The sequence below is a fragment of the Pinus tabuliformis genome, chromosome 3_2 (genome assembly GCF_031772625.1).
Source record: "Pinus tabuliformis cultivar Carrire ecotype Pingquan chromosome 3_2, CPIR1, whole genome shotgun sequence".
Lineage (NCBI taxonomy): Eukaryota > Viridiplantae > Streptophyta > Pinopsida > Pinales > Pinaceae > Pinus > Pinus tabuliformis.
The window spans coordinates 1,021,409,408-1,021,432,858 of NC_142302.1; the positions used below are offsets into that span (position 1 = coordinate 1,021,409,408).

At 40.5% G+C, this 23,451-nt stretch overlaps 1 protein-coding gene across 2 annotated transcripts in view; it reads left to right on the top strand.

The window, feature by feature from the left end:
• LOC149184059 (glycerophosphodiester phosphodiesterase GDPD4-like) overlaps positions 1-23,451 on the top strand; it is a 250,566-nt gene that overhangs the window by 180,754 nt on the left and 46,361 nt on the right. For both annotated transcript variants that reach the window (XM_089417391.1, XM_089417392.1), the window contains one exon: positions 3-130. In XM_089417391.1, the coding sequence (XP_089273517.1) occupies positions 3-130 (128 nt within the window). The remainder of the gene's footprint in view (positions 1-2; positions 131-23,451) is intronic.

Sequence of the window (23,451 nt, forward strand, 5' to 3'; positions counted from 1 at the left end):
AGGTGGGATATATTGTTATGAAAGATCCTATAACTGGAATTCAAAGTGATTTGCTACGTATGGAAGGGGCAGAGGTCATTGGAGTCTACCATGGTCTTGTGAATGAAAAGCTTGTTAATTTGGCACACAGGTATCTGAAAGTCCATCCAAAGTGTTCTTGAATGAAGCGGTAGTATTTTTTTTATGTGTAGTTTAGTTTGGTAAAGATCCTTAATATTTGTTCTTACATAACCATTTTACTTTTTTGTATTCGAATGCCTGTATTGGTATTAAGTTATTAACTACTGCACATCTGAGATTTTCTGTCCAAAGTACAACAATTTTCATGCCCCTTTAAATGAATTTTTTCACAGAAGTTGCAAAAAAAATTCTTCAAAGGGATAGTTCCCAAAGTTATTGAGAGCCTAGGCTTCCCTGCAACCCGCATGGAACCCGTTTGGTAAGTGCCTCACATATGTTGGCTGCTTCAGAATATCTTTTAAAGCCTGCTTCTGCCACTTCTCTCTGATTATCTCCCAGTGTCAAGGAAGCTGATTGTGCCCCCATTGCACTAAGAAGCTCAAATTTAACCTTGACCTAGGCCATATGGCATAAATAGCAAGAAAGGATTATGAAATGTTCTCAGGTAGCAGATGACATCGTATGTCTGGTCTGTTGGGCTGTGGTCAATGGTTAAAATGATGTGTTAACACAAATGATCCCGGTTCATACCTTGATGGGCATAGAGCCATAGAACAGAGCATGCTTTGGCTGAATTTGACAGCTCCCCACATTGAACTCGGACTGAGATAATGTGGACATGGGGTTCATGACTCTCCACCGATAATTTTTTTTCCTTTATCTTTACCAGAAAAATGACAATTTTTGGTTGTTGTTTACATCCAAATTCCAATTTATCACCCCACCCTCCAGCCCATAAGCGAGAGGTATTCCTCATGGCTTATGAAGAGCCTCAATGTCGATTGCCTCACAAATAGTGAACATGTCATCTGCAGGATATGAACTCTGGTGGGGAAGATAACAGTTTCTTCTCCCAACCACCTGAGTTAAACCTATTTGACAAAAACATGACGTTCTATCTCTGTTGTTTATCCATTTAGACACATTTCCAAAGCTTCAAGTTCCAACAGCTTGGGATTTTAGGAAATATATCCTAATTATCTCCTTTTTTCGTCATTTTTTGGAATCAGTTTCTGATCATTTCCAGCCCAGGAAAGAGTTGTTTTAACTTTTTAGTAAAATCAACATCCACTTGCAACTTATATGGATTGGCTTGAGAGCCTGAGAAAACATTGATTTGGGAATGCCTAAAACTTAAAAAGTATAAAAATAATGAACTATTATAGCATCAGAGTTTATGTTTTTATTTTTTGCTACGAGTAATAGCTTTTGTGTCTAATTTCTAACTCGTAAAATTTTCATTGCTCCATGGGTATGCATCCTTGAGGGTTTGGGTTATGCCCCGTGTGCTAACCAAGCTTGGTAGCTTCACTTGGGATGTCCCTTATCGTTCACAGTATGTAGGGGATGGGAGAGGACTTCATAGGGCATGTCATTTGCTGAATTTGGGCGACTCTGGTACTGGGGGGTGACCTTCATTAGTATCATGGTCATTCAAGAGAACCCCAAAATTTTCATTGTTCCATGGGTATGCATCCCTGAGCGTTTGGGTTATGCCCCCATGCTAACCTCATGGGTATGCATCCCTGAGGGTTTGGGTTATGCCCCCTGTGCTAACCAAGCTAGGTAGCTTCACTTGGGATGTCCCTTATCGTTTACAGTATGTAGGGGATGGGGGAGGACTTCATAGGGGATGTCATTTGCTGAATTTGGGCACCTCTGGTATTGTGGGGTGACATTCATTAGTATCATGGTCATTCAAGAGAACCCCAATACTACATTGTATTTCTGATGGCCTAAAATGTTTTAAAGCAGAGAAACTCAATTTTAATTCCTCTCTATAAAGAGTTTGGATTGCAAGATACAGGATTATGGATTGCTCTGTTTTGTCATTGATGAAGAAATTGATCTGGATGAACCTTAAACTTTGAGCAGATAGTTGTGTTCTATAATTACCTTAAAAAAGAATTGCATGAGTATTTTTTAGAGGTGCTTGATCAATATTTCAGCATGGTTGGAATATTGTGATGCACTAGTTGAAGTTCTGAAACTTGGTAAGTATATTTTCTCCTTTTTAATGCTTGCAAATGCTTTGGTTTCTCCTAAATCAAATTTTACATAGTTATACCTGGCTGTTTTGAGACTAGTAAGTCGGAAATATCAGAAGATGAGTCTGCCATTATTTGCAGCTACATTTATACTATATTAGCCATTGGACAGCTGTGACATTAACTTCAGGTAAGAAAAAAGTCACCCAAAAGTTAAAGCACAAGTAATCTACAAATTAGAGTCTCATGGTATGTCATATTGACACTTCAGACATCAATAAACAATTTGTGAGTTCAGATGACTGCTAGTGCTGACCATACAAAGGTTTGCCACTTCCTTTTTGTCTTGTAGAACATTATTCAATTGAACCATTCTGTAAGCGGAGATTCTGTAATTACCAATTGTTTCATGGATGTTGCTGAGTTAAAAACAAATATATTTTTTTATATTTCGATTTTTTATATATTTGAAAGTTGGGACAAGGTTCCGTATTCAGAGGGCTCCAACATTCTCTGAAATTATGGGGATCTCTCGAGATGTCCCTGCCGATTGGCATCATCAAAACTGACAGGGCTTGAATAAGTCCATGCAGGTATGGTTTTATTAATTTAAGCCACAAATAAATACATTGAAATGATGTTTGGTTTCATGTTCCAGGAGGCCTGATTATGTAGAAAATTGGTTCAGACCCAAAACGGTTTTAGGTTTTGTGAAATCACATCAAGTTTAATGCCCAACCCACATGTTTAATGCTGCTGTCATAAACTTGAATATTTCCTAACTTTGAAACAGATGAACCTACTCTATTTTTTCACTTTTGCTGAGAATAATACAAGCAATCACACAATTTTTGACACAAGATTTTTGGTCTAATGACCCTGGAAAAACCCTAAAGGGAAAACCAGTGAGAGAGAGACATTCTTACTTCTAATAGAGAAATTGTTACAGCAATTAATGCAGACTTATCTAATGGGAAATTGTGACCAGATTTCCTCGATTTTCGTGCTGTTGCTGCCTCCTTGAATTCTGTGCCTTACCGTCTTGATTTCGGTGCCGAGATATGCTCAGAAATTAATGTCTGACAGCACCCTTGAAATTCATGCTAGCTGCATGAATTTCCCAGCAGAAACTCCCTTGAAAATTACACTCCCTTGATTTTCACACTGGTCTGCAGCACTGACAGGCTGCAATAAATGCCCTGTCAGACTTCCTCGAATTCTGTGCCTTCCTCGAAAATTGTGCTTCTCTGGAAGCGATTAATGCAGCACAAACTGCCTCAAAAATCATGCCCAGGCCCTAAAAAATCTCACTTCCCTTTTCCTCGAATTCCATGCCTGTTTTGTGATTTGGAATTCATGCCTATTGCTGCTGTTCTTTGCTGACCTCCTGCCGATGGTTCTCTCTGCCTCCTTTTCTCCTCTTCTCCAAATCACATGAAGAATGCATGAAAACGGTGTCTGATTCCTTCATGAGTTTCCTTTTTGTTCTCTCATAATGAAGAAAGACCTATTTTAGCCATTGAGATCAAGGGTGAGAATTTAATTTCATTGACCCATAAGTCACTTTATCCCCCAAGTCCCCTTTTTCATTAATTAACTCAAAAAGTCACTTTATGACTTTGTCTCATAAAATCACTTTAACTTCATTTCTCATAAAGTTAAGTCAAGGGGGTCATGTTAGGACATGTTTTCCTAGGCTAGACACCAAGCCTTAGGAACACTTGTCCTTGGTAATCCTCTTCTAACAGATTACCACTTATATTTACCTATAACTCGTCATGTTTCTCTTACACCATAATGTTTACAATATTTACGAAACACCTTAATCCCTAGTAGTAGGTAACTAAGAAAAAATTGGTAGAACATTTCTGTTTTCATTAATGTTTATGCCTTCATGTGCAATTTTTAATCAATGGCTTGCTTCGTTGATGTCTGTGACATTTCTAGTTGCATATTAATGATTTCTTTTGATGATTGCATGTTATTATTTTGGTATGGGCCAATCACTTTGTTGTCATTCTGCGCTATTATTTGTAGCAATATTATCATGGAAAGATATTCCTTAACTTAGTAATAATTTAATAAGATATCATCTGTGTGGCTTTTGTTGGAGTATTAACAATCCAACACTAGATCCCTTTTAACCACTGTTATCAAAATCAAATCGTTGACCAAACCGGTAGACCCCCTGAACCAGGAACCAGTCAGAACTGGTAAAAGAACTGGACCAAAAAATTGGTCAACCAAAGACACAAAATATTCAAATTTTAATGTTCATGTGAATCCATATGAATTCAAACCATTTATACACAAATAAGTCAAATTTCTCATTCATATAGCATGTAAGGGTGCACATAACCAAAATAGCACCGAGTGAAATCCATATTTGAACTGAAAATACATATCATCAAGATCATTTCCTATATTATGATCTTCGTCACGAATATCACCCTCTAATAAAATAAGATAGAAAAACCTTAGCATGTCAAGTCAAGATGTTGTTTGAGTGATGGGTAAATTTTTACAAGGGTCTGTTGCTGAAAAATCTAGCAGGCCTTGGAAAGGGGTGTCAATTTTTCAAGTGCAATAGAAACAAGAACAAATTCCTGAAACTGATAATTACTTCTAATGATAGTGATATTATCTTCAACACTTCAGTTTATCATGATCTAAGACATATGGACTATGTTATCCAAATCCAAGCTTATATAACATCACCAAGATGCAATGTAATCATTCTACCTGAAATTTGTGATATGTGAGTCACTGAGGCACATTTCTTTGTTCATGCAATGAAATCTGAATTACAATGGTGTTGGTCGTTTGAAGACTTCGTTGGAGGATCAACCTAGTTGTGGAACTCCTTGACAGGCAAATTTATTGGCATATTGAAGTATTGAGTCTGAGCTTGCCTATCTCTGTGATCAAGATCATTAATTCGAATGACATTTGAATTCTTTTGTGGAATGTAGATTACATGGTATTCAAGGCATCCAAGTTTATGGAAGAATGACTAGGTGATAGTCCAGGGCTACACATATCTGTGGAAGATAGTGAAACCTAAAGCACTACTTCTCTGTGACAAACAAAGTTCCTTGAAGCATATTCTCCTGTGGTTAAGCAAGTCCCTGAGGTGTTTTATTTCAGTAGCGTATGGCATCATAGTAGCATTACAAGCAACCTGAAGAAATTGTGATTTGGCACCATATTCAAGGAAGAGAGGTAAGGTTTCTTAGGAGGTACGTATAAATTTTGAATTAGGCATAGATCTATGTTAAAGATATCTTGCATCTAATGTCTCCTAAGTTCATCTTAGATGCATGCTCTTAGAAGACCTCGTTAATCACATTGCTAGATCTACTATGAAGGAATTACATTTAAATATTGTTGATATCTAAAGCAATATGAGGATCTGTATCCTCTCTCTTGAGGACAAGGACATAATCAATATAGTAGATACTTCTCCTTTATGTTTTGAAGGTTAGACATTCAACTCCATTTCATAAATAGAAGATATGTCAATGGCAATGCTAGGGTTTGTAACTAACACATTAGCATACATGTAGAACTTGCAATTTGAAAGTTGACAGGTCCTAAAGACTTTGGATATTGAAGCATCTAGGGTTTGTAAACCCTAGCAAAGGTCTGAACTAAGAAAACCCTAAGAACAAAAACCCTAGGACTAATCGTTTCCACTGAAAGAGTAATACCTAGCTCTTGAGAATGACAGAATTGACATCATGTTGATGTGAGAAAAAAGATGGTTACAAGAAGTACAAGGTCAAGACTCAAGAGGGAGTTGATTCCTGTCTCAAAAGATAAGTACTCTAAATCTCCTTTATTTGATTACTATTGTTGCTATTGTCTTTATACTTTGCTTAATTATATTTGTTCTTTCATAGCTGCCTAATAAAGTTTGCAAGTCAATAATAAGAATTGTCTAAGACTTATGAAAGAATTGGAAGAACGTATCAAAGCATGAAGACTTTGCTGAATTATGGAAGAACGTGATTTTAGAAAGCAGTTTGAAGTATGCATTTGAGAAGTCAAAAATCTAGCATGCATCAAATGACAGCTTGGAATCAAGAAGGTTTTCTTGGTAAGAGGGAGGATAATATTAAGACGATTACCTCAGTTAGAAGAATTATCCCTGATTTTAAAGAAGCCTCATGATTAAAGAAGACCTCATACTTTGGGAAAGAAGGACTCATGAGTCAAGCTAGAAATATTGACTTCAGAGGGAGCTAGAAGTAGGATTTGACATGATCTTACACTACAACTTGGGACTTGAGGATACATCAATTGGGATTGTAGTGTTGATGATAGAGATACTACTAATGGTTTGGAACTAGTATGGTTTCTTCGAAGTGTTGAAATTTCTAAGTATTACCTGTTAGCAATTTTAGCTGTATTCTTTGGTTTATCTCTCCTACTTATTAATTACGAACAAGTTATTTAAACATATAAATATCGAAATAAACACAATATGGTCAATCATCTACAGATCAACAACTGAAATAAATAGCAAACGCACAAGTGACACCGTTATTTTTGGACAACTCGTCCCTGGAAAAACCCAACATGGGAAAACCTGTGGATGAATTCAGAGGGTTATTTTATTATGTAGTCTTTCCTTGAGTACAACCGGGTGCCAAACCGGCTCACTCGACAAAGAAAATAATCCGGCAGTAATACCTCTCTATGCAGAAGCAGATATTTAGAAATCTACCCCACAAAACCCTCTCCAACACACTCTGAAGCTCAGCGTTAGCCCACTTGGCCTCAACGTCAGCTCAAAACCCTCTGCATCAGCCCTCTGAGGCACTGCGCAGCCTCTACGGCCCTCTGCGTGGATGACGCAGGCCCTTCTGGCCTCTGCGTTGACTCTGCTTGGTTTCGCGTGTTCCCTCTGGCTCAACTTCTGCCTCTCTTTGCTTCTGCGCTAGTCTCTCGGCACTATCTCTGCCTCTCCGTCTCGTACTCACTGCCCCTCACTACAAACTGATCACTGATTCGACTTTTCTTAGCAAACCCTGCTCTAGAAAATCGAATGACTGATCACTCTGGTGTATTCTCTAACTGACCCTCAAGCCTCCTCTTATACTTTTCCTGTTGGTCCTTCAACGACCGAGATTACATCTCTAATCAACAGCTAAGATTATATTTGGCTTGATCCATGTCATTTAGAACCTTCTAACCCAGTTTTATATTAATACCCATTAATATTTTATTTTTCCTAAGTTTAGACTTAGGAACTCCATTAAAAATATTAACTATTTTAATATCTCCTTAACTGAGTAGAATCTGCCCAAACCATTTCTGGGTGTTGGAGATCTCATGTGCTTAAGCCTCTCCACCAATTTTCATGGCTAGAGCACATCCGATGCTACCCCAAATCAACACTCCCTCTTAGTGAGGACTATGCTCTAGTAATACTCCACACTAAGCATCACTATGATTATACGACACCGGTACCTGTGCTGATGCTAGGCCTCCCCGCCCAACATCTTGTGCACTGTTGCGTCCTGTACTGCTGCCCATGGCCCTGCCACTGCCACTACCGCATCTGTACGACAACTCCCTCTCCATCCGTGCTGCTGCTGGTCCTTTCTCCCAACACTGCATTTGCACTGCAACCCCCTCTTATCATCCTGCATCGTGCTACTGCTAACTGCTACTGCACTGCAACTCAATCACTAAGAAGTAAGTAACTGATCCAACCAACTACTGACATCCATGTTAGGCGAAAAACACTCCCAATGCTAAAGCTCTCTCTACTGCTATCAAGTGCTCCCTCTACTGCCTCTGCGCTGCTGCAACAACTGCCTGCCTCTCGCATTGTTGCAAACCTCTCTGTGCCATCCTGCACTGTTGCAACCTCTTCTGTGCATCTCGCACTGCTGCACTCTGCTAGCTCTGCGTTGCTTGTGACTACTGCACTGTAGCACTATTTGTCGCTTCATCCGCATTCGTTTCTACCGACATCCGCCAGTCCTGCTACTTTCTCTTCAGGGCTCCCGTAGCAAGGTATAATCCAAGAGTTTGGGTACCTCAAGGATCTTGCCCCTCATCTCCTGTAGTCTTCCCGACTATAGCTCGATGTCTCCCCACCTCTTCTCTAGAGGTACATGAGCACTCATGGCACAATCGTCATCCTCCTATACCTCCTTTTCCGCCTTCGCTGGCGCTGCCTTGGAATCAGAAGTCGCTCCCTTGTTCTTCTTCCTCGAACACTGGTTCGCATAATGACCCAGTTTCCCACAGTTGAAGCACTTAACCTTGGAGAGGTCCTTTTTCTTCCTCTTCTCTTGCTTCCTTGCAGATGCCAGAGCTGCATCCTCTTCCTCTTCCTTCTTGATCCAGACTCCTTTGCTGCTACTTGCCACCTTGGACAACCATCTGATCTCTTCTTGGCGAAGAGCTGCCCCAAATTCTTCCCAATCTGGAAGATTCGCCCTGCCTAGAATGCTTTGCACGAATGTCTCCCACTCCTCGGAGACTGTGTTTAGAGCGGTCCTTACCATCAACTCCTGATCCGATGTGGCTCCTATGGAAGTCAGTTGGTCCCAGATCTCCTTCAATCTACCGAGGAAGTGATCTATCTGCTCCCCCTTCTACATCTGGTATGACCGCAGCTGATTCTCAAGTAACATCTTCCTCTGCACAGAAGTATGTTGGTACAACGTCTTCAAGGTGTCCCACATTTCCTTTGTTGTATCCTTCTCGGCAATATGTTGGACCACATGATCCTTGACCCCATCAAGGATGATGCATTTTTCCTTGGCCATTGCCTCCTCGTACTTCTCATTATCAACCGGGTCCAGTAGGATGGCCACTGTTCTCATGGTGAAGGCCTTCATGCGATGTCTATCTAGAATGGACAGGATCCTGGCCTTCCAGACCACAAAGTTGGACACCCCGTCCAGCCTGTCCTGATCCCTTAGTCCATTCATGGCCATCTCTCTGCTCTTCCTTTCGACTCCTCTGAATCTCTACTTCCCTCTGGAAGTTCTCTCTTCAACTTCCTCTAAGTCGCTACTTTATGTTTGGTAGTTCTCTTGGTGGCCTGGGTGCAGGTGTAATGGACAATCGTTCAAATCTGGAAACAATTTTTGCAAGTTTGTGCGGGACTTCTTCTTGGATTTCCTGCGGAGTATCAGTCATCTACCTCCAAAGTTAGCTATTCTGCTAAAATAGTAGAACTGCTTAATTTAGTCGCAATGACAAGTGCTTTACAAGTCCCTTAAACATCGCACATCGCAATCACAATTTCTCCAGTCAGTGTTATTCACTCTTGAACCATGCGATGCGATATTAATCGACGATCATCGCACATCGCAAATCACGGATCGCAATTCAGTTCCGAGTCTCTATCACATATTGCAAAGGAAGCCATGATTGCGATAACCCTTTTGTGTGCGACTTAGCGACCCGTCTCCACCGTTTGATCAAGGCAAACTTGATCCAACAGTTAGTAGTGATATCGCCCGAAAATTTTGCGCAACACTTACTGCCCTTATAGAGCCGATAGGGGATATAAGTCCTCAATCTATAGAACTTCGGGTCCGGTTTTGGAATTAAAATCCGAACACTTGATGACCCGATATCTGTTGGATGACAGAGGCCATCAGATCTACGACTCGCGGGACTTCAATTAACACACGGATTAAAACAGGCCTAACCCCCGCTGTTGACAGTGACGTAAGACGTTGAAAATGAAATCAACAGTTAGGAATGAGTGTGGGACTTCAGTCCTGGATCAAGAATTCGTACACTTCTACCCCCGCAGTTGCTAATACATGGCGAAAAGAAATTAGATGCGATTACACATAACTCTAAATTCTCAGGCTTAACTGGAAGTTAAATAGCACACAGAGATACTACGGAGGGATGCAACACCTTTGGGATTGACCAATTATACACAAAAATACACAGAGATATAATTTATGCAACTAAATCTTATATGGCCAAAACAAGCTGAATCAATCAAAATCCTTTTACAATCATTCAAAACTTACATAAATACCATTTCATCTAACAATTAGATCCTTAAACACTGGATCAAATTTGCCTAATCTTAAACAATATCTAATCTGGTCGATATTCTCCTTGAGAATCTCAACTGAATCAAAACTGCATGAATTAATTACAAAACCACTCAATCCCTAAATCCTAGCTCAAATCCTATCTAGAAAGCTTGTAAATTGACAGCTAAAGGATCCCACTCCTTTGCTTGTAACTTTTTTTGTATTTTTGGAATAAGTTCGAAGCCTTTTGCCTTCAAGCCTCATGCTCTTGCATCAGACTCCTGAGGACAAAATTCTTCATGGGCTCCTGTCCATGAGCTCTTCTACAGAACTGCCCAACTTCTGTAGCATGGAATCTGTTATCCAATTAGTTTCAGCAATTGGTTGATCTCTCCGTTTGACCCAATACTGAAAATATTCCTGTCGTCTTGTCTTCTTCAACAATTTCTTTTCCAAAATCCTATCTGGCTTCAATTTCTTTGCTATAAAGAATTGTTTTAGCCAATCAATCTCTTGTTTTTCTTGATCTTCTGCTGTGTCATCTGCCTGTTCCTTTTCATACCTGTATAAGTCAGCAACATTAAAAATTGGAGATATTCCAATATCAGGGGGTAATTCAATTTCATATGCATTTGTAGAAAATTTTCTCAAGACTCTACATGGTCCAATTTTCTTAAACTTTAGTTTATTATACTCCCTTTTTGGAAATCTTTCCTTCCTCAGGTGTGCTAAAACCAAATCTCCAACCTCAAAATTAACTTCTCTTTTCTTCAAATCTGCTCTGCCCTTGTATTTTATGTTGCTGTCCTGTAGTTGTTGTTTTACTTGTTCATGTATTGCTTGAACTTCTGTAGCAAAATCTTCTCCTTTAGCACTTCTCCTTTCAGCTTTTCCCAAGTCTCTCAATTCAGACACTCCTCTTGGGTGCATTCCATAAATTATATGGAATGGACTCTGCCCTGTACTCCTATTAGGAGAATCATTATATGCATATTCTGCCTGTGCCAATACTTGATCCCACTGTTTTGAATGTTCACCTGCAAGACTTCTCAAAAGATTACCTAAGCTTTTATTTACTACTTTAGTCTGTCCATCAGTCTAAGGATGATAAGCAGAACTGAAACTCAATTTAGTTCCAAGTTTTTCCACAATGTCCTCCAAAAATGTCCAACAAATCTGGTGTCTCTGTCTGAAAAATGCTTTTAGGTAACCCATGTAATCTTACAATCTCCTTAAAAAATAGATTAGCAATGTGAGTGGCATCAATGGTTTTATAACATGGAATAAAATGTGCCATTTTTGAAAATCTGTCAACTACTACATAAATTGAATCATTTCGCCTTTGAGTTTTTTGTAAACCCAAAACAAAGTCCATACTTACCATATCCCAAGGCCTATATAGAATAGGTAATGGAACATACAAACCTGTGTTTTGACTCCTTCCCTTTGCATATTGATAGACTTTACAATTTTTCACATACCTTTCCACTTCAGACCTCATTTTCAGCCAAAAATAAAACCTGTTCAACTGTTCATAAGTCTTGTCTACACCAAAATTCCCTCCAAGTCCTCCACTATGTTTCTCCTTGATCAAATTCTCCCTCATAGAACAACTTGGTATGCATAGTTGATTTCTTTTAAACAACAGCCCCTCTTGCAGGAAATAATCCAGCCACTTGCTTCTGTCTAACAAAACAAGATTTCTACAAGCTTCAAATGCCTCTTTAAAATCTAGATCTTTCTCATATAACTCTTTAAGAAAATCAAAACCCAACACTTGAATTTGACTTTCTTGAACAAAAATGCTTTTTCTACTTAAGGCATCTGCTACTTTGTTTGATCGATCAATTATATGTTTTAATACAAAATTAAAACTTTGTAGGTATTCTACCCATTTGGGATGCTTCTGGTTAAGCTTTGGCTATTGCATAATGTACTGTAATGCATGGTTATCTTAATACAGAATGAACTCCTTGGAAATCAAGTAATGTCAACACTTCTTCAATACTGACCTAAAGAATCTCATTTCAGGAGTTACATCTGCGGGTTCCTCATCTTCTGCAGCTCCAGCTTCAGGTTCATTGACATCCCTAGCATCTGCATCTCTTCCCATTTCCACTACTTCCAATCTAGCTTGCATCTATTGCATAGCTTCCAACACTTCAGCATTTGCAACTGGTCGTCCTCTTCTTCGACCACCACCTCTTCCTCCAACTCTGAAAACCATGTTGGATTTCTTTTTTTGATCCTTGAGATCCTGTTCAGTGTCAGTAGGCTGCTCTGATACCACAAATGGTGGCCTGAGTGCAGGTGTAATGGACAATCGTTCAAATCTGGAAACAATTTCTGCAAGTTCGGGCGGGACTTCTTCTTGGATTTCCTGCGGAGTATCAGTCATCTACCTCCAAAGTTATCTATTCTGCTAAATTAGCAAAACTGCTTAATTTAGCCGCAATGACAAGTGCTTTACAAGTCCCTTAAACATCGCACATCGCAATCGCAATTTCTCCAGGCAGGGTTATTCACTCTTGAACCATGCGATGCGATATTAATCGGCGATCATCGCACATCGCAAATCACGGATCGCAATTCAGTTCCGAGTCTCTATCGCATATTGCAAAGGAAGTCGTGATTGCGATAAGTGAAATTGCGATAACCCTTTTGTTTGCGACTTAGCGACCAGTCTCCATTGTTTGATCAAGGCACACTTGATCCAACGGTCAGTAGCGATATTGCCCGGAAATCTTGCGCGACGCTTACCGCCCTTATGGAGCCGATAGGGAATATAAGTCCTCGATCTATAGAAGTTCGGGTCCGGTTTTGGAATTAAAGTCTGAACACTTGATGACCCGATATCCGTTGGATGACAGAGGCCATCAGATCTACGGCTTGCGGGACTTCGATTAACACACGGATTAAAACATGCCTAACCCCCGCTGTTGACGGTGACGTAAGACGTTGAAAATGAAATCAACGGTTAGGAATGAGTGCGGGACTTCAGTCTTGGATCAAGAATTCGTACACTTCTACCCCCGTAGTCGCTAATACACGGCGAAAAGAAATTAGATGCGATTACACAGAACTCTAAATTCTCAGGCCAAACTGGAAGTTCAATAACACACAAAGATACTATGGAGGGATGCAACACCTCCGGGATTGACCAATTATACACAAAAATACACAGAGATATAATTTCTGCAACTAAATCTTATATGGCCAAAACAAGCCAAATCAGTCAAAATCCTTTTACAATCATTTAGAACTTACATAAATACCATTTCATCTAACAATCAGATCCTTAAACACTGGATCGAATTTACCTAATCTTGAACAATATCTAATCTAGTCGATATTCTCCTTGAGAATCTCAACTGAATCAAAACTGCATGAATTAATTACAAAACCACTTAATCCCTAAATCCTAGCTCAAATCCTATCTAGAAAGCTTGTAAATTGACAGCTAAAGGATCCCACTCCTTTGCTTGTAAATTTTTTTGTATTTTTGGAATAAGTTTGAAGCCTTTTGCCTTCAAGCCTCATGCTCCTGCATCATCTCTGCTAGACTTCCTCCGAGTCTTGAGTTCCCTCCTGGAAATCCACCTGCAAACTGTCGAGTTGCACCTCTCTGATCTCCTATTCACTTGCAACACTTATCCGGATTCCTTGGCTAGAAATCTGCCTCGGTAGTGACTCCCTCTACCTTGGTTTTGCCCCGTTAGGTACTGTTCTGTCTTGGTAGCAACAACACCCCACCAGCTTCACTCCTCGCAAACTGCCCATAGCTTCCTAAGCCCCAACAACCGAAGGACTGAGCCTCTAGGCTCTGCGCAATCCCGACACTAGCTGAAATGCTCCCCAAGCCAACTGCGTCAACCCTCCTGGTCTCTGCATGGCTCTTCGTGAGCCTTTTTCTGCCCTCCTCAACCTCTGCGCTGACCTCTCTCTGGCCCGAACTGATGACGCAGTCCCTCTGCATCAACCCTTCTCCGCCGCTTTCTGCTAGGAACAACTTTTGTCACTCGGGACAACTGTTTCTGCTGCAAATGCTCTGCGTCAGCTGGTGCCTTTAGCTCGCTTGTGATTTTGCAACCACACTCTGGTACTGTTTTGAAATTTCTAAGTATTACCCGTTAGAAATTTTAGCTGTATTCTTTGGTTTATCTCTCCTACTTGTTAATTATGAACAAGTTATTTAAACATATAAATATCGAAATAAACACAATACAGTCTCAATCATCTACAGATCAACAGTTGTAAGAAATATCAAACGCACAAGTGATACTGTTATTTTTGGACAACTCGTCCCTGGAAAAACCCAACTTGGGAAAACCGGTGCAGTCTTTCCTTGAGTACAACTGGGTTTCAACCTGGCTCACCTTACAAAGAAAATAATCCGGTAGTAATACCTCTCTATTCGGAAGCAGGTATTTAGAAAATCTGCCCCACGAAACCCTCTCCAACACACTCTGAAGCTCAGCGTCAGCCCACCTGGCCTCAACGTCAACTCAAAACCCTTTGCGTCAGCCCACCTGGCTTCAATGTCAGCTCAAAACCTTCTGTGTCAGCCCTCTGAGGCACTGCGCAGCCTCTACGACCCTCTATGTCACTCCTGCAGCCTCTGCGTGGATGACACAGGCCCTTTTGGCCTTTGCGCTGACTCTGCTGGGCTTTACGTGTTCCCTTTGGCTCAACGTTTGCCTCTCTTTGCTTTTGCGCTGCTCTCTCGGCACTATCTTTGCCTCTCTGTCTCGTACTCACTGCCCTTCGCTGCATACTGATCATTGATTCGACTTTTCTTAACAAACCCCGCTCTATAAAATCGAATGATTGATCACTCTGGTGTATTCTCCAACCGACCCTCAAGCCTCCTCTTATACTTTTCCTGTTGGTCCTTAAACAACCGAGATTACATCTCTAATCAATGGCTAAGATTAGATTTGGCTTGATCCATGTCATTTAGAACTTTCTAACCCAGTTTTATATTAATACCCATGAATATTTTATTTTTCCTAAGTTTAGACTTAGGAACTCCATTAAAAATATTAATTATTTTAATATCTCTTTAACCGAGTAGAATCTGCCCAAACCATTTCTGGGTTTTGGAGATCTCATGTGCTTTAGCCTCTCCACCAATTTTCATGGCTAGAGCATATTTGATGCTACCCCAAATCAACAGAAAGGGCATGAAGCATGATTCTGTTGCACTGTGGAGGTTGAAGAAGATATGATAGTTTGTACAATTAGCTGTGAAGAAATCATTAGAGGAAATTTCAAACTAAAAGTTGTCTCATAAGGAAAAATATTAAAATAATAGTTTAAATAATAAAATAAGAGCTATGAATTTTGGGGGAAAAAAGAAAACTTTTTTTTTTTAAATTGTATTTTTGATTTATCTCCTTGTAGGTTTACTCAAATTTCAAGTATAGACAGTCATACACGTTTTTTTAATGTATGTTCGTTTTTCATGAATGTGGGTCTTCACAAAAGTATGCATAATGGTTACTCATTGGATGTGGAATTTAATTCTACATCCGAGTGTCTATAATTGAAATTTGAGTAAACTTATTAGGAGACAAGCCAAAAATACAATTAAAAAATGTAGTTTTCCTTTTTTCCCTCAAAAATATTTACATGTATCTCTTTTTAAATTTAAAGGATTTTGATTGGTTTACATATTGACATAGTGTTAAATTGGCAACTAGGGCCAAACTCCATATGGGTCACCTTATTTGGAGCAACTGATATTTTTCTTGGATTCCTCTCTCCGAAAGGTGTAGGATTGATCTAAAGATCATTCGATTCCGACATGTATATATGGAGATATGAATTTATTTATATTTTTGACAATTTGTCAAGGTCGGCCAGCAAGCAAATTAGTTAATTTTCACCCCCAACTTAACCTAAATGTTGCTATAAAAGGAGACCTTATGGCTTCATTTCACCATCTCATCTCATCCTTCTCTCTCTTGTTTTGGGTACGCATTTCTGGAGTTGTCTCTCTCACACGTGTGGAAGGCGAATTCTGATTTTCTGTTAGGGCAGCATTGACTAAGGTTGACCGAAGTTGCAGAAGGTTTTTTTACTGCATTTTTGGATAGCGTCTTCTCTCCTTGAGTGCAGATTGGGTTAGGCTGTCTCTCCTAGGCAGGCTCTAGTTCTGGACAACCTTTTGGACCCCTCCTTGACACTGTGTTGACCAACGTTGACTGTACTAGGGCTGGCCGCAAGGCCGACTGCAGTTGACCAAAGTTTGACAATGATTTCCTGACTGTTTTTGCGCTGCTTCTCCTAGCTGTTGGAGGCCGAGTTGTTTGGGTTGATGACCGAGCTGATTGGAGGTCAAATCTGACCTGTTTGACCAGCTTTGACTTTGCTGGTCAGGGTTTGCTGTTGCTGTCATAAAATATCAGAATTGTATATTTGTACTATCTCTCTCTCTCTCTTTGTTGAATTATTGAAGAATATAAGAAGAATTGATCAAGGGTTTCTCCACATTGGGGTTTGTCCCTGGTTGGTGCCACATCTTGTGTCCTCTTGTCTTGGCTTGTCTTCTACTGTTTATGTTTATGTTCTATTTGCATTTTACTATCATGCTGATGTGATTGCTAATTTGGAAATTGATATTGGGCTCATAAGAAATTTGAAGTAAATTGCTCTTAAGCATAGAACATACCTAAATTTAACATGGTATCAGAGTTGAGGTGAAGACAAAGCCCAAGCAAGAGTGAAAGAGCAATCACTGAAGATAGTTGGAAAGGACAAAAGGCTCAATGGGTTCCTCATCCCACTTCCCGGCTGAAGACAAGCTCCGTGAAAAGTCTGACTATCACGGATGGAAGATGTCTCTTGATCTGACATTGGAAGAACAATAAGTGTTGGACTATGTGAAGGGTAAAATCCTCGAGCCTCCATCAAATGCACCGACTGCTACAAGGAACAATTACACTAAGGGTGAAGTCAAAGCGAAGAAGATTACCAGAGATTCCATTGACAAGCGATTGGTGGCCTACATCTCCGATTTGAACACCTCCAAGGAGATCTACGACAAATTGGTAAGCATGTTTAAGGTTAGTGATGCAAATCAAGTTTTGTTCCTCAAGTTTTGGATAGGGATGAGGATATTCAATCCTACTCCTTAAGGATCATTGAAATCAAAAATGATCTTCTATCGATTGGAGAAGTCATTCCTGACAAGGAACTTACTATCACTACCCTTGGAGGGCTCCCATCCGAGTGGTATATATTTAGAACCACTCTTCTTAATAATGATCGAATTCCGGGGTTTGAAGAATTGATGTTGAGATGCATTCAAGAAGAGACAAGAATGGTGGAGCAAGAAATGCCTTCAAATAGAGGCAACCCCACTGCTTTCTCCGCTCATGCCAAAAGGAGAAATAATTCTGGGTCTAAAGGACATTTCAAAGGTAAGCCCAGATCTAAGGGTGGAAGGAAGGGAAGATGCTTTGTTTGCAATAAATTTGGCCGCTATGTGAGGGAGTGTTCAAATAGAAATGACACATCACATGATGATGATCACAATCAATCCAGGGGCAACTTCAACAACAACAATCAAAGGAATCGCAGGTTCAATGGCAACGGAAAAAGGAATGTGGGAAATCATAGAAATGGTCAACCCTTCAAGAAAGCAAGGAACTCTAGGCATGAAGAATCAAATGTTTTTAACAATAAGCAAAATGAGTATTATCTTATATCGGCCCTCTCCACTACCTCTCCGGACACTTTGGGGAATTGGCTTATTGATAATGGTGCCTCAAGGCACTTCACCAGATACAAGGAAGCTCTCTCTAATTCTATAGAGAAGGAGACAAATTTAGAGATTATTCTTGGAGACAATGCCACCTATCCTATAAAGGGTGTAGGGAATGTTACCCTTCAATTGAATTAGGGTAACATGATTCATTTACAAGAAGTTCTATATGTACATGATCTCAAGAAGAACCTGGTGTCCATTTCAGCATGGAAGACAAAGGCTACAAGGTGGCATTTATCGATGGAAAGGTACGTGTTTGGAAAAATAATTTTAAAGATGTTTTTACTCTTGGGTTTCGGGTTGACACATTGTATCAAGTTGGAGGAAGTCCATTAGGGGCCATGTCTTACGACACATCTCTACAATCTAAACTATGGCACCGGAGGTTTGCCCACCTTCATTATGAGGCCCTACCCGATGTGAGACAGATGATGACAGGGATGCCCGAGTTCAAAGTAAAGCATGAAGGTGTATGTCGGGGATGTGCTGAAGGAAAACTTAAAAGGGGACCATTCCCCTCAAGTAATAGCAAGACCACAGATATATTGCAGTTGGTCCACTTCGACATATCTGGTATGATGCCCGTAAACTCTTTGGGAGGATATTTATATTATCTCACTTTTACAGATGATTATTCTCGCATATTAGAATATTCCTATTTAGTATTTAATACTCATTCTTTTAGCTGTTGCTATTTTTATTCGTTTAAGCAGTTTCTTAGATGAAACTGAGTGTTTCCATATTCTACATAGAAACTTGATGTTTCTATTATTGTAAATATCTCTGTATTATCATTGAGCTTCTTGCTCATTCTGAATTAATTCATTCAATATTCTTTTATGGTATCAGAGCCAGAAAAAGAGATTTCTTGAACAGTTATTCTCTTCGTATCCTAATCTCTTGAGTTCTTTCATTCCTTTCTAAGGTCGAGCCCTCTGTAAGCCAGGTAGCCTTCACTGAGTCTTAGCCTCGGCTTTGCTCACTGTGATAAAAGCTTACAGTCGTCTATCTCGATACAGAAATGGATTCTTCTCCTGCATTATCATTTCTTCATGTCTAAGCATTTTTTTGAGAAACTCTAGGATCTGGTTTAGAACAAAATTGCCGATTCTGTTTGGATAATCGAAGTGGGATCTCCACAGGGTTTTAAGAAGGGACAGGGCGTGCAGCCATATTCACATTCTCTTCGATCAAACGGTGGCATCGAGAAATTCCGCAGAGCCTTGCGCTTCATCCGCTTCGTCCATTTGATGGGATCGTGGTCAAACGTAGAATTTTTGCCGTGGCACCTGTGTGTTGAAAAGGGCACTTACGACTTCTGATTAGACGAGGGAGACGGAATTGGCGTAAGCGTGTCGGGTATTATTTTTTATATCGTTCTCGCCCACGTATAATCGTTTTTTTTCCGTGTCGGGCATTATTTTCTTTTTATATCGACCTTGCCCTCGTATCATCGTTTCTCTTTGGGTTTCGCTCTGCGGAGTTCTGTTTTGCCAAGGGTCAATCGATCGATTTTAGCGCTAAATCGACCTGATTCCAATCCGGAAGTTCTCGGATCACCGCAGATCTCAGTGATTCTGCGTGTTGGAAGCTTTTGAACGGAATAGTCTGGCTTGGACTCAGCGGCAGTCATTACTATCAGCGGCTTTTCTAGAACTGATATAGATTGACGTTGCAGAGTAAAACGGAAGGTTTGCAATTTTCTGTGGAGATTTATTTCTGCTGGGTAGATATATATATATATATTTTGCAGAACAAATTCTGTTTTTTTGATTTGCACCAGGATAAGTGGGCAGCTACATTAAAATTTGTGTCAGACTTCTGTTTTGAAAATGGCCACGCTCACCAATCTGATGTTAGAAGGAAATCAACGTTTTAATGGCAGCAACTATAACATTTGGAAACAAAGAATGTTGACCATTTTTGAATACAGGCGTCTTGATCAACTCATTTTGGGCAAAGAGCTTCGTCCCGGTACAGCTGGTACCGATCAAGAAAAATTTGATGATCGAAATCGAGAGGCTGTTATGCTTCTCAAGCTCTCTGTCGCTGATGATCAGTTACCGCAGATTCCTTCTGGCAAGACAGCTGCCGAGATTTGGGAACAGTTGAAAGAACTGCACGAAACATCTGACAAAAGCAGAGCTTTTTTCCTCAAAAATCAGTTGTTCTCCATCATGATGGACGAACATATGTCTTTACAGGAACATCTCAACAAAATTAAAGACATTTGAGATCAGCTCGAAGCTATTGGTAGGACCATGGAGGAAGAAGATATGGTAGTCATTACTTTGAAAAGTCTACCGAAATCTTATGAACATTTCATAGAAACACTCAACATTACCACCACAAATGTTGATCTGAAGTTTCCAGAGCTATGCACCAAACTCCTGCAGCAGGATCGGTGGAAACAACAGTTTGGTAGTGGTGCTTCATCAGTGTCTTCGGAAAATGCATTTGCTGCAAAATATCAGTCCTCTCAGTCCTTTCAACAGAAAGGCTCTTCTCAGCCTTTTGATCCTGCTAGGAAGAAAAGTGTGCAGTGTAATTACTGTCACAGATTCGGTCACATGAAGAAAGATTGCCGACAGAGGATTGCTTCTGAACAGAAGAAATAGGGAGGGCCCCATCAGACAGCAAATGTTGCAGAACATTCTGAGCAGACAGATTCTGCCTTCTACGCCTTTATGGCTAAAAGGTCTTCAGATCATGTTCCTTCCTCTGCCTGGTACATTGATTCTGGTGCATCACGCCATTTCTCTCACAGGCGTGACCGGTTTATTGACTTCTCACCTTTCAGTGATTCCGTGGTATTTGGTGGAGGTGAAAAGTACACAGTAGTTGGCAGAGGTACAGTTCAAATCCAGTCTGGTGGGCGCACACTCATCTTTCTGAATGTATACTATGTCCCTGGTATGGAAATCAATCTACTGTCTGTCAGCCAGATTATGAGGAATTCTCCTCAGCTTGATGTAGTGTTCAGTGCACACAAGTGCTCTATTATTGACAGGGAGACTAGTCTAACCGTTGTTGTTGGCCTCGAAGACCATGGTCTATACAGACTACTTGACACTGGTGACTCTTCAGAAGTGGCTCTAGCAGCACGTGTCTCTCCCATCAGCACTCTATGGCATCAACGATATGGGCATCTAAATATGCAGTATCTCTCTCAGCTCTCTCAGGAGGGACTTGTGTCAAGATTACCTGATATTCAAATTTCAGACTCAGCAGTTGGGGGTATGCTTCGCCTGTCAAGCGGGAAAGCAACATCGGTCTTCATTCAAGGATGGAGAATCTTGGCGCGCATCTAAGGTACTCCAGTTACTTCATGCTGATATTTGTGTTCCTATGAATACAGCTTCTATCACTGCTTGCAAATATTTTTTACTTATTGTTGATGATTTCAGTAGAAAGATGTGGGTGTATTTTTAAAAAATAAATCTGATGCACTTAGTACATTTCAGAAGTTTAAAACCATAGTTGAAAAAGAGTCTGGCTGTAACATCATGACTCTTAGGACCGACAATGGGGGGGAATTTTGTTCTTCAGCTTTTGCCAACTTCTGTGATATTCATGGCATCAAACGTCAGTTAACCACCCCCTACACTCCTCAGCAGAACAGTGTTGTCGAGCGTCGCAACCGCACGGTTGTTGAAATGGCTCGTTCCATGCTACAACACAGGAGTGTTCCAAAAAAATTCTGGGCTGAAGCAGTATTTACTGCTGTTTATCTTCTTAACCGATCACCTACTCAGGTTGTTAAAGGGAAGACTCCTGAAAAGGTTTGGTCTGGCCGTAAACCTAAGATCAGTCACCTCAAAGTATTTGGCTCAGTTGCATATGTTTGGATTCCACCTGCTAAGCGCTCTAAGTTGGATTCCAAAAGCCAGAAACTCATAATGACAGGTTACAGTGATCATCACAAGGCCTATAGGCTGATAGATATAGCCACCGGTCGTCTTAGCTTCAGTCGTGATGTAGTATTTGATGAAGACAGAGGATTCTTTCAGTCTTCTTCTTCTGAGCAGTGTTCTGAGGATCAGTCTCACAGTGTTCTTCTTCCGGTCGGTCCACCTGATGGGAGGGATGATATAGCATCAGTATTTGATAATACTCTATCTGAGCTTCCTCCAGAAAACAACCCTCCTCTTGATGCCCCTATTGCTCTTGAGTCTTCTCCACCTCCTCCTGATATTGGTTCCTCTACTCTTCGGCCTAAATGGTGGGCTAAAACCATTGGTGATCTCCGAGATGATGAGCTTCTTGAAGGTAGAACTTCTAGACATAAGAACAAACAACAGTCTACAGTCAATTTTGCTCTTATGGCTAACTTTCACAGTATTTTTGAGCCTCAAACCTATTCAGAGGCTAAGGGTACATCTGAGTGGGAACAGGCTATGGAAGCCGAATTCCAGAGTCTTCAGAAGAATCACACCTGGACACTTTCTGATCTTCCTGCAGGGAAAAAGCCCATAGGCTGCAAATGGGTGTATAAAGTGAAATACAAAGCTGATGGAACCATAGACAAGTATAAAGCTCGTCTTGTGGCTCGAGGGTTCTCACAGAAGGAAGGCATCGACTATGAAGAGACTTTTGCTCCTACAGCCAAGATGAGTACCATAAGGCTTGTCCTTGCCCTAGCAGCTCAGTTCAATTGGAAAGTTCATCAGATGGACGTAAAGAGTGCTTTCCTAAATGGTGATCTCCAAGAAGAAGTCTACATGACGCAGCCTTCAGGATTCAAGGTTGCTGGTTAAGAACAGAAAGTGTGTCGATTAGCTAAAGCCATTTATGGATTGAAGCAAGCTCCTCGGGCTTGGTACATGAAAATTGATCAGTACCTGACAGATCAGGGTTTTCAGCGGAGCCCATCTGATGCAAACTTGTATATCAAGCATACTGCTGATGATATCTTGCTTGTGGTTGTCTATGTGGATGACCTTATCATTACTGGCAGCTCTGCACATTTGATCCATGGGATCAAACAAGATTTATGCAGAACTTTTGAGATGACAGACTTGGGACTTCTTCATTACTGTCTGGGGGTTGAAGTTTGGCAGACTGAAAATCATATTTTTCTCTCTCAGTCCAAGTATGCAAAAAATCTTGTGGACAGGTTCAGAATGCAGGATTTCAAACCAACCACGACTCCTATGGAACCAGGGCTCAAACTTTCATCACAGTCATCCTCTCCCCTTGTGGATGAAACTTTATTCAGGCAACTAGTGGGCAGTGTCATCTATCTTACTGCCACCAGACCTGACATCAGTTTTGCAGTAAGCTATATCTCTCGCTTTATGTCAGCTCCTAAAGCTGATCATTGGATAGCAGCAAAGCGTGTGCTACGATATGTGCGTGGTACTTCTGATTATGGCCTCTTATATACTCGCAGTTCCAATCCTATTCTCAGTGGTTACACTGACTCTGACTGGACCGGTTCGGTTGATGACCGTAAATCTACAGCTGGGTATGTGTTTAGTCTAGG